This window comes from Ascaphus truei, chromosome 20, assembly GCF_040206685.1.
Source record: "Ascaphus truei isolate aAscTru1 chromosome 20, aAscTru1.hap1, whole genome shotgun sequence".
NCBI lineage: Eukaryota > Metazoa > Chordata > Amphibia > Anura > Ascaphidae > Ascaphus > Ascaphus truei.
In genome coordinates this window covers 9,880,808-9,893,088 of record NC_134502.1, presented here as the reverse complement: position 1 = coordinate 9,893,088, position 12,281 = coordinate 9,880,808, and the positions used below count along the sequence as shown (strand labels likewise).

Sequence of the window (12,281 nt, the reverse complement as noted above, 5' to 3'; positions counted from 1 at the left end):
CTGCTGTTTAATTCATTCTCTCAACTTGTAATACTTCGTCTCAGAGGACTTTATGCTAGGTTTTTCCCCCATCTTTTAGGTCATGCAATTTCATTTTTTTTCCTTACACGGTTCTGTCTAGTTCAGTGATTTTCAACCTGGGCCCCTAGGGTGTTTCCTAAAGGGTTGCCTGCAATTTTAAGGCAATTCAAAAATTGTACCAAATAGAGCAGAATTTACGATGCATCGAATGTCAGACATGCTATTAGAAAGGGTTGTGGTCCTTACACAATGCATCTGATCTCAGACGCTTGGCGAGTAGCAAACTAGGCGTGCAGGGTAGTAATCAGCGCACTGGCCATGAAGCAGTGTAGGGAGCAATTATGATGCGCAAAAGCAACATCCCCCTCTACACTGCATGGCTGTTGGTGTCACCTGTGACACTTTTGGGGTTCATTTGGTCAGAACACCAACATTTCACTCAACTTGTGCCAACAGGGGGTCACTGATCATGTCTGTTAATGCTGGCTATACTGTGTTCGTACCATGGCTTAATTATTGTAAGTCACTGTGTTTTTAGGCAGGTTCCATACTTTGATGTGTCTGCAGGAGGCAACACACTGTTTTTTAACCATCAAGTAATACAATGCAAGTTTTTCTGCAAGTCATTGGATACATCAAGAATCTGTTATACTTGTTCACACAAGATACACTCGGCGATCCGCAGACAGGCGAGCACACATTTCGAGGTACATGCAGACACACCATGACATGTGATGGTAGCACTAAGACCACACCTCTGTATAGAGACAAAAGCTTGTGGTGCAACCCTCCCCCCCCCCCCCCCTCATGAGACAAGACAGATTGTAGATAACAGATTTCTTTATTTGTATGAGATGCCCTGCACGCTAGGAGGCTGCTGGTGCGCGCTTAACGGTTGGATTTGGCTACTCTCTCCAGCTCATCCTTCTTCTTGATAGCATACGAGTTAGAAGAGCCCTGGAGGGAAAGTGTCAGAGGGTGAATATAAATACTCTAAATATACCAACTCAAACTCAACATGGGGCACACACAAGCATATCAGTTGTGGCCATGCTTGGCTCTACCCCTGAAGGCGGCTCTCTTTGTCACACTCACCTTGGCTGCATTGATGAGCTCGTCAGCCACGCACTCTGCGATGGTCTTAATGTTCCTGAAGGCAGCTTCACGAGCACCGGTGCAGAGGAGCCAGATGGCCTGTGGGGCAAGAGAGGCTTAATACCGTGTGTGTGATACCCCACATTATACATCACTCCGAGTCACAGTGCACAGGAACCAGATAGCCTCGGAAGCAAGCGTATCCTAAGGCCAAGTCTCCAGTGTCAACTGCAGCGCGCGCTATGGCATGCGCTGCAAGAACAAGAACCGCCCCTCAATGGGGCTCAGCCAGACCGGACATCGCGGTTTACACAGCCTAACAGGCGCGCATGCAGCAGCCGACACTGGGGCTGTACCCCTATATATCACCACACCCTTTAAAAACCCCTATTAGCATCAAAGGCCTGGGCGCACTTCTCTCCCTCATTCCCCCCCTCCCATTGCTAACCAACTGACCATCCTTTGGAGACATCCACTGCTTGCCTCCTAACTGTGCCAGCACTCCATCTTCCCTTCTAAAACCCCCCCCCATAACTCCAGACTGACTCTGCATCTCTCCCAGCCTCCCCCTTGTTACGTGACCAACCACCCCGAGGTGACATCCACTTTCTGCCTCACGACAGTCCCACCTCTCTTCCTCCCAACACCCCTATTACCTGATTGACCCTCCTGAGTGGCGACACATCCACCGCCTGTCTTCTCACTGTGCCAGCTCTGCCAATACGCGTCGAGTCTTCTCGGGGGCCGCTGTTGATGATGGCGTTTACCAGAACCTGCAGGGGATTCTGGGAGAAGAATGAAGGCTCATGAAAATAAACAGGGGTATTAGTTAAGGACAGGAACTAGGTCACCATCCCCAATGTCATGGTGCTAACAGAGTTGCAGGGAGAAGCAACACAAGGCACTTTCGGTTTTACTTAATCTAAATTTATTAAATGACACTTTTTTTTCACTTGAGAAAGACCTATGGGTCGAAACGTTGTGTATTGGTTGTAATACATTATATTAAGTAAACCCGAAAGTGCCTTGTGTTGCTTCTCCTTACTATGTTCATTGGATTAACTGCAGGCTATCCTTCAAACACAGGAGCACCGTTAACAGTATTGCTGTTATTTTTCTACTTAAGGTGTGCAGTATCATGATAATGTCATGAAGTAATCGATATTTTAAACCCTCTGCTACTTAAGGGGTTAATGAGCTACACTTCTTTTAACAAAAATACAAAATGCTGAGTCTGAAACAGGTCAGAACTGTTTCTTTGAGCTGCTCTCAATTTCAAAGGGATTTACTTGGGGGGGTGGGGGGGTCAGTGTGGATGGCCCACTCCAGGTGTCAATTGAATTAATAAAGGTCTACAGACAGGGTTGGGGGAGAACAGCTTCCAGGTACTGTGTAGAAGGGGTGGGCTCATGACGGTGCCCAAAGAAAGAATTGTACTTAAGTCAGGTTGTAAAACGTCAGATCTGACATGGTGCGTGCTTGGAAAACATGGCAGACCTCATCTTCTGAACCAGCGCCTCTCTGGGAAAAATCCATAGCATGTGGTAATGTACTGTATAGGATTTTCTGTTTTACAGGTGGCGGTGGTATATTGGGACGGCTTGAGGAGAGATACAACTCATTTGAGGGACCTTTTGAGGAGGCGAAGAGTGGGTGCGCTTGCGAGCGTCGGTATTAACCCTTGTCCCGTATGCAGGTCGCGTGCTAGCAGGGGGTCGTACGTGACATGCAGCATCTGTCTTTACTTTTGCATTGGCTACCAGAGTTGCTACATAGGGACAATTAACACCTCACTATTATACGGGGCTGTAATAAAGCATTAATAAAGTTCTATTAAGTGGGATAATGAAGGAGTGTAACTAACATGTAATTACCTCCCCAGTTAGCAGGTGGATGATCTCAAAGGCGTGCTTGACGATTCGGACAGTCATGAGTTTCTTGCCGTTGTTCCTTCCGTGCATCATAAGCGAGTTTGTCAGGCGCTCCACGATGGGGCACTGAGCCTTGCGAAAGCGCTTCGCAGCATAACGACCCCCGCTGTGTGGCAGGAACTTTGCATACTTCTCCTTCACTGCAATGTAATCCTGACACCATATACATACATTACACATGATGCATATTATAGAAAGTGCACGGCTACATTATTGCCCCCACGCTGTGCAGAAAGTTGGCATATTGCAATGGAATCCTGACTGACCCACTATATAGGAAGCGTATATGAATGCATGCATTGGGTGTTTGTAGTTTGCATATAAATACCTGCAGTGATTTATTTTATTTGCAGGGAGACATGGCCAGATATTTATTATAATATAACGCGGTTTGAGCGTGGACCCCGAATATTAAAAAAAACACCACACACAGTCCCCACCCCTCCCCCCCCTACCTCTGGTGTCATGGCTGCTGGGGGCATCGTGGGGCTGCTGGGTGGGATCGGTACAGGTCTTGGGAAATCGGTGCGGAGCTGCTGGCGGGGGATTGGTGCGGAGCTTCGCGGGGGGCGGGGGGGATCGTGTAGGGCTGTCGGCGCCTCACTCCACCTCCTCCCGACCGGGCACGCCACGGCCATTTTTGCCAAATTAGCGCAACCCCAGTTATAGCGCGGTCGGATCGGATGAGCACGGTCGGATCGGATGAGCACGGTCGGATCGGATGGCCGTTGTGCGGGGGGCCCGAGGAGGACCCGCACAGCTACCGCCACCCAGTCACCCACCCAAGCCAGTCAGTCAGCCACCCAGCCAGGCAACCAGTCAGTCAGCCAGGCAACCAGTCAGTCAGTCAGCCAGGCAACCAGTCAGTCAGTCAGCCAGGCAACCAGTCAGTCAGTCAGCCAGGCAACCAGTCAGTCAGTCAGCCAGGCAACCAGTCAGTCAGTCAGCCAGGCAACCAGTCAGTCAGTCAGCCAGGCAACCAGTCAGTCAGTCAGCCAGGCAACCAGTCAGTCAGTCAGCCAGGCAACCAGTCAGTCAGGCAACCAGTCAGTCAGTCAGTCAGGCAACCAGTCAGTCAGTCAGTCAGGCAACCAGTCAGTCAGTCAGGCAACCAGTCAGTCAGTCAGGCAACCAGTCAGTCAGTCAGGCAACCAGTCAGTCAGTCAGGCAACCAGTCAGTCAGTCAGGCAACCAGTCAGTCAGTCAGGCAACCAGTCAGTCAGTCAGGCAACCAGTCAGTCAGGCAACCAGTCAGTCAGGCAACCAGTCAGTCAGGCAACCAGTCAGTCAGTCAGGCAACCAGTCAGTCAGGCAACCAGTCAGTCAGTCAGTCAGCCAGGCAACCAGTCAGTCAGTCAGCCACACAGGCAGTCAGCCAGCAAGCCACACAGGCAGCCAGCCAGCAAGCCACACAGGCAGCCAGCCAGCAAGCCACACAGTCAGCCAGCCAGCCACACAGTCAGTCAGCCATCGTGCGTGCGTCAGGCAGTCAGCCGGCGTGCGTGCGTCAGGCAGTCAGCCGGCGTGCGTGCGTCAGGCAGTCAGCCGGCGTGCGTGCGTCAGGCAGTCAGCCGGCGTGCGTGCGTCAGGCAGTCAGCCGGCGTGCGTGCGTCAGGCAGTCAGCCAGCCGGCGTGCGTCAGGCAGTCAGCCAGCCGGCGTGCGTCAGGCAGTCAGCCAGCCGGCGTGCGTCAGGCAGTCAGCCAGCCGGCGTGCGTCAGGCAGTCAGCCAGCCGGCGTGCGTCAGGCAGTCAGCCAGCCGGCGTGCGTCAGGCAGTCAGCCAGCCGGCGTGCGTCAGGCAGTCAGCCAGCCGGCGTGCGTCAGGCAGTCAGCCAGCCGGCGTGCGTCAGGCAGTCAGCCAGCCACCCAGCGTCACCCACCCAGCCAGCGTGCGTCACCCACACAGCCAGCCGGCGTGCGTCACCCACACAGCCAGCCGGCGTGCGTCACCCACACAGCCAGCCGGCGTGCGTCACCCACACAGCCAGCCGGCGTGCGTCACCCACACAGCCAGCCGGCGTGCGTCACCCACAATTCTTATTAGGAATTTATTCCATTTTTTAAAAGTCGGGCTAGGGGCAGGAGCTAGGTGGAAAGTAGATTTTTTTGGTTGGGCGAGTAGATTTTTGGGTGATTTGGCGAACACACACACACACACACACACACACACACACACACACACACACACACACACACACACACACACACACACACACACACACACACACACACACACACACACACACACACACGTTATGGCGAGTAAAAAAAGTGACAAAAACCCTCCACAGCAAAGCATATAGCAAATATTACAGAATGCTCATTTGCATGTCTTAGACAGGTCTGCAACCCCACCTTTCACCATCACCCAGCACTTCCACTGCAGCAAGGGATTCTGGGAAATGACACGCAAATGAGAACACAGTGCCACTTTTTGCTTCAAAACCATTTTAAACATGGTTCTCTATAGGCTTAAGCTGGCTGTGCTCAAAGCTGTGACCATGCAGCAAGCTTAAGCCTATAGAGAACCATGTTTAAAATGGGTTTGAAGCAAAAAGTGGCACTGTGTGCTCATTTGCATGTCATTTCCCAGAATCCCTTGCTGCAGTGGAAGTGCTGTGTGCTAATGGTGAAAGGCGGGGTTTCAGACCTGTCTAAGACATGCAAATGAGCATACAGTAATATTTCCATTTGAGAAATATATATACACACATATATAGATATATATATATATATAGATATATACACACACACACACACACACACACACACACACACACACACACACACACACACATACATATAAAAACACACACACACACACACATACATATAAAAACACACACACACACACACACACACACACACACACACACACACACATATAAAAACACACACACACACACACACACACACACACACACACACACACACACACACACACACACACACACACACACATACATATAAAAACACACACACACACACAAAAACACACACACACAGACACACACACACAGACACACACACAGACACACACACAGACACACACACCTGCAGTGATATGTCATTGATCTGCACATCGTCCGTGCTCCATTTCCCAAACAGTTTGATCTCAGGGGTCTCAGCCCCAACGGGAACGGTCTCCCAATCTGACATCCTGTAACACAGAGAGAAGACCTGCGTCAGAGAAAGCAATACAAGCAGACAAGGCTAAAATGCGAGAGAAAAGCAATAGGAACAGCCATCCAATGCGCCAGATTAGAGAGGGTGAGATATGGGACGGTGGGAGAAGAGGCACCATCTTTTAAAAGAAGAGAGACAGCAATTGATTCAGTGCAATACCCAGGCATGAGACCCCTAATAAAATGAGCCATCCAGAAGGGGCACATGCCATTATCGGGATGACATCAGAGATCCACTGATGTAGCCTCAGTTGCACAGTGATGTCACACTAACCCCATCACATTACTGACCCCGCCACACTGCAACATCAGCCCAACCATCATGGGAGGGAAAAACACCACACAGATCACATGAACAAGGAGCGTGCGCGCGTGTGTGTATGTATATATATATATATATATATATATATTACACATATACACACACGTATTTATATAGATTTTTATTATATTGCACGCCATACCTGTGCATAGCACTTCACCGCAGTAATACACATGACGTAACACAATGGGAATAAGCGCTTCAGACAAAAGTAGTAGGAAAAGGATTTACAGTCTAAGTGCAAGTATATGCAGTGCTGAGAACACAAATATAAACACACACAAATAAAACAAGGTGTACACACATATATTACAACAACATATAACTTTCCCCTCACAGGGGAGGGACCATGTCATATATATAACAATCACACACGCACTAGTAGAGGAATATACATGCAAGCTGTGGGATAGATATATAGCGATAGATATATAGTGATAGATATACAGCGATAGATATATAGTGATAGATATACAGCGATAGATATATAGTGATAGATATACAGCGATAGATATATAGCGATAGATATACAGCGATAGATAGATCACTCACGTGTCTCCTCGGCTGGATCTTCACCAGTCAGAGCTTGGAGCGGAAAGAGGCCGGGGCGGGGTCTCCAGCCGTATTATACAGGGGCTTCCACTTCCTCTCAGGACTTACACGCCACTTCCGACCTCACTCACACCTCTTGCTGGCATCACCCGTATGCCTCGCAGCAAAATGCGCACGCGCATTTTTTGTAAAGCGCCATCTTGGTTAAGGGCAATGCGGTTTAGACGTCACTTCCGCATCCGCGGCGCCATGCTGACAGCTGGAAGAGTCACCGTGAAACGCACGAAGAGAAATGGGTTCGCCATTTTGAGTTCTGGCAGTTCATCTTTGGGGCTTTCGGACAACGTGCGGCCTTGGATTCAGCCATTTTCTTTTGTCTTTGAACAAACTTTATTAACAGCGGACAGAGCTACGTCAGGGTGTAATTATGAATACATCATTGTTATTAATATGAATTACTTTTATTAATCTCAGTTACGCTCAGATATTATCTATTAACACCATTATTACTGTTTTGATAATAATTCATGTTGATAATGATTCTCAGTGAACATTCATTATACTTGTTATTATATTTACTATGCTTATAATCCTATTATTATTAATAAGGATTATGAAATATTAATAATTATTCATAATTTACAATGATCAATTAATATAATATAATGTATGTAATACTTTATATAGGTCTAAATAAAAATATATACATTAATAATAATAATAACAGCATGTTCTTGTATAGCGCTGCTAGTTTTACGTATCGCTTTACAGAGACATTTTGCTGGCACAGGTCCCTGCCCCGTGGAGCTTACAATCTATTTTTTTGGTGCCTGAGGCACAGGGAGATAAAGTGACTTGCCCAAGGTCACAAGGAGCCGACACCGGGAATTGAACCAGGCTCCCCTGCTTCAAACTCTCAGTGCCAGTCAGTATTAATATTGATGACAATCATTATTCATTAGGATCTTAGTCTTATTAATGATTATTATTAATTAGTTATTTATAACAATCATTACTATCGGTAACCATTAATACAACCATTATTACTATTTTTGGTGATTATTAATTCTATAGATCATACTACAATATAATACAGCGATAATCATTATTGTTCATTCTGACTATTATTAGGTATTAATATTATATATGATCATTTTGATTATTAGTTTATCACTTTTTGTTCATTATGAGTTTTTAATAACACCCACACTACTAATAGTGATGATTACTGTATTCATTTTGATTATGTATATTTAGCCTATTATTAGTCATAAACTATTATTTCCTAATAATATTTTTTGATATTTCTGATGATCATTAGTTTATATCTACTAATGATGGTGAGCATTGTTCATTATGATCATTATTAGATATTATGATAATATTATTAAAAATGTTTTATTATTAAATGCCCCTCCTTACATCTCAGCCCTAATTTCTCGTTATGCACCATCCAGACTCTTGCGTTCTTCTCAAGGATGTCTTCTTTCTACCCCCTTTGTATCTAAAGCCCTCTCCCGCCTTAAACCCTTTTCACTGACTGCCCCACACCTCTGGAATGCCCTTACCCTCAGTATCCAACTAGCAAACTCTCTATCGACCTTTAAGACCCACCTTAAGACACACTTGCTTAAAGAAGCGTATGAATAGCAGTGGGGATAATACTGGACACATGATACATAAAGCTTGGCCCCCTGCAGACGCACTTACCAGAACTCCCTCCTACTGTCTCTGTACGTTCTCCCTACCTACCAATTAGATTGTAAGCTCCTCGGAGCAGGGACTTTTCTTCCTTAATGTTACTTTTATGCCTGTAGCACTTATTCCCATGACCTATTATTTATACTATCTGTTATTTATTTGATTACCCCGTGTATTACCACTGTGAAGCGCTATGTACATTAATGGCGCTATATAAATAAAGACATACAATACAATAATACATTTTTATTTGTTTGGCTCTAATATATACACCACAACGCAGTAGAATAACATTGTGTAACAAAAAAGTACATATATGTTAAGACCGAAACCATAGAAAGGATATCCCCGTCCCAAAGAGTTTACTGTCTAGAAAGAAAGGAGCGAAGACACAAGGAATAGAAATTAGTTTTACTATTTTTTTTAAATTGTGTATCCATTCTTACTAATCATGAATATTGATGATGGCGACCATTATTATATTCATTATTACTTAATATTGTATACTAGCTGAGAGACCCGGCGTTGCCCGTGATGTAAATCCCTAATAATTGTTTGGTGGGGTGGTGAATCTTGGGTGGTGAATCTTGGGTGGGGGGGGGGGTGAATCTTGGGTGGATGGGAGTGGGGGGGGGGGGGTGAATCTTGGGTGTGTGGGTGGGGGTGAATCTTGGGTGAGTGGTTGGGGGGGGGGTGAATCTTGGGTGGGTGTGTGGGTGAATCTTGGATGGGGGGTGAATCTTGGGTGGTGAATCTTGGGTGGGTGGGGGGTGAATCTTGGGTGGATGGGAGTGGGGGGGGTGAATCTTGGGTGTGTGGGTGGGGGTGAATCTTGGGTGGGTGGTTGGGGGGGGTGAATCTTGGATGGGGGGTGAATCTTGGGTGGGTGGGGGGTTGAATCTTGGGTGGGTGGTTGGGGGGGGTGAATCTTGGGTGAATCGTGGGTGGGGGGGGTGAATCGTGGGTGGGGGGGGTGAATCGTGGGTGGGTGTTGGGGTGTGAATCTTGAGTGGGAGTCGTCGTCCCCCGTCCCAGGCGATAGGTTCCCCCCTCGTCCCTGGCAGTGTTTCTCCCCCCCCTGTCTCCTGCGCGTGGTCCCCGCTGAGGGGAGGGGAGAGAGAGTGTGTGAGAGAGAGTGTGCGTGAGAGTGAGTGTGTGAGAGAGTGTGTGGGAGAGAATGTGAGTGTGTGGGTGGGTGTATGTGTGTGTGTGAGACCAGAAGTACCCCCCTAGTCAGTCAGTCACCCACCCAGTCAGTCACCCACCCAGTCAGTCTCCGTCTCTCGCACTCTGTCTCTCGCACTCTGTCTCTCGCACTCTGTCTCTCGCACTCTGTCTCTCGCACTCTGTCTCTCACACTTTGTCTCTCTCTGTCTCCCACACTCTGCCTCTCTCTGTCTCTCACACTCTGTCTCTGTCTGTCTCTCACACTCTGTCTCTCTCTCTCTCACACTCTGTCTCAGGCTAAGGCCCCGCTCCCTCAGTCAGCGCGCCCGCACAGCAGACAGGCAGGGCGCTGACAGACACAGACCGCGATATGCGGTCTGTAGGGAGCGGAAGGGGAGCGGGAGGCGTGGTTTGAGCGGAGGGACCCGCTACTCCCCCCCCACCTCCCTGCACGGGCTCGGAGGGAGCTGCTGCGGGCTGCCGGAAGGTAAGCAGCTCCCTCCTCCTTCTGCCACAAACGACACACACACACACACACACACACACATACCTTGTGTAGGAAGCTGCCTGATGACAGCTCCCGCCCCGCCGCTGATTGGCTCATCAGCGCACCACGTGACGCGTCACCGCTCAAGATCACAATTTTCTTGCATCCCCTGGCGGCTGACGCGTCACAGCGCGTAGTGAGCCAGCAGCGAGGGGGGACTGGGACCTGCTCGGGAGGATTCCCCTGCTGGTGGGGAACGCTCACGCGGCCGCCCGCACCGTCGGACGCAGCGGGTCCCAGCCCTCACACTATGGATCTGGACATCTTATCTACCCTATATATCTTACCTGCCCTATACCTACACCGAAATAACCTATACTGTTTTCTTCCAGATCTGACTCTCGAGCTTCACACGGGAGACATCGGAATCCCCCCTAACCCAGAAGACAGGTAGGGAACACCTCCCCTCCAACATATAACATTGAGGGAATGAGGGTACCGGGACATTGAGGGACTGCGGATCAGGTAAGATCCCAGGTGGGATTGCTGCTTTAGATATTGTGAAGCGGGGGCATCCAGACACTGGTTAAAGGGTGCAGGAAACTAGTCATTCACATCTGGCTTTTGTTTCTAAATCTGACATTTACACACACACAAACACAAACACACACGTAACAAGGACTAATTGTAGTATAATGTAATACAATAAATAAACTTATGTCAAAAACGAATGTTGTTCTTACTAGGAATTTATTCAATTTATTTTTTTTAAAGTGGGACTTGGGGTGGGACTAGGGCGGGACTTGGGGTGGGACTTAGGGCGGGACTTGGGGTGGGACTAGGGAGGGACTTGGGGTGGGACTAAGGAGGGACTTGGGGTGGGACTAGGGAGGGACTTGGGGTGGGACTAGGGCGGGACAAGGTGTCGAGTAGATTTTTTTGTTCGGCGAGTAGATTTTTGGGTGATTTGTTGACAACTGGTGATATCAATAATGATTATTCATTATTAGTTTTTATTTCATGATGATTAATGATTATTAGCCAATCTCACACTCACTATAAAGGACTCGTCTCTCTCTTTTCTTCTCATTCTGTTTATTATCAGCATAGTTGTCTCTTTGTAAGGCACAGTCCCCCCCCCCTTCTCCCAGGCTGTCTTTCCGGTCAGAGGTGTAGTCTCTCTCTCCGGCCCTGTGCGCTCCTCTGTCGCAGTCTCATGGCGGCTTGGTCTATGCGCTCTCCCCACTTCTTGCTCTCTGCGTCGTCTTGCAGCCTCAGGCGGGAGAGCTGCAGGAGACCGACGCTTTCACGAGCACTCTCGAGGGACCGTTGCAGGGAGGCAGAGGCCTGAGCCGGGGGGGTGGGGGGGAGGAGAGAGAGATAAACAATGGAGAGAGGGAGGGAGACAGAGGGCAGAAGGTAAACCTGTGCACTGGGTTTCTCATGAACAATCTCATACCTCTGAGATGAGAGCGTTCACAGGAAGCAGTGTGTCTAGTAGACAAATTGATGATCTCATAGACATACCTGTGAGATGAGAGTGCTCTCTGGGAGTTGGGTCCCTGGATGTCTCTGGAGAATTTTCACTAATGGACGATCCAGACGCTCTCGAACCGAGATATCCAGACTGGAGACTGGGCCCTGTGACATCGCAAAACAGCTTGTGACATCTTAACATTATACAGGCAGTCCTAGCTTATCCAACGCTATGCAATGCATACCTATGTTCATTTTTATAATGCCAAAACGGCTTATCCAACGCTCTTACAATGCTTTGAAAAGTTGTTTATGTGTATATAATATATATTATATAATATTATA

The 12,281-nt window shown here is 48.2% G+C and overlaps 2 protein-coding genes across 3 annotated transcripts in view; both read right to left on the bottom strand.

Annotated features, from left to right (window-relative positions):
* Positions 1-843: 843 nt before the first annotated feature.
* On the bottom strand, positions 844-7,263 carry RPS5 (ribosomal protein S5). Its single transcript, XM_075578161.1, has 6 exons — positions 7,106-7,263; positions 6,101-6,206; positions 2,991-3,200; positions 1,773-1,901; positions 1,117-1,215; positions 844-978 (listed from the first exon to the last, which is right to left on the bottom strand). Exons 2-6 carry the CDS (start codon positions 6,203-6,205, stop codon positions 910-912), a joined length of 612 nt encoding a protein of 203 aa, XP_075434276.1. The 5' UTR covers position 6,206; positions 7,106-7,263; the 3' UTR covers positions 844-909.
* Positions 7,264-9,073: 1,810 nt separating this feature from the next.
* The window catches only part of TEKTL1 (tektin like 1), a 17,599-nt gene continuing 14,391 nt past the window's right edge, over positions 9,074-12,281 (bottom strand). The window contains exons 7-9 of one of the 2 annotated variants that reach the window (XR_012789385.1): positions 11,988-12,101; positions 11,518-11,807; positions 9,074-9,175 (exon numbers count right to left, since the gene is read on the bottom strand). Coding sequence is in view for 1 of the 2 variants with exons in the window: in XM_075578117.1 (XP_075434232.1) it covers positions 11,625-11,807; positions 11,988-12,101 (297 nt within the window). In the remaining variant the exon portion in view is untranslated. Of the gene's footprint in view, positions 9,176-11,193; positions 11,808-11,987; positions 12,102-12,281 lie in introns of those variants that run through there. The other variant, XM_075578117.1, reaches the window with a different exon arrangement.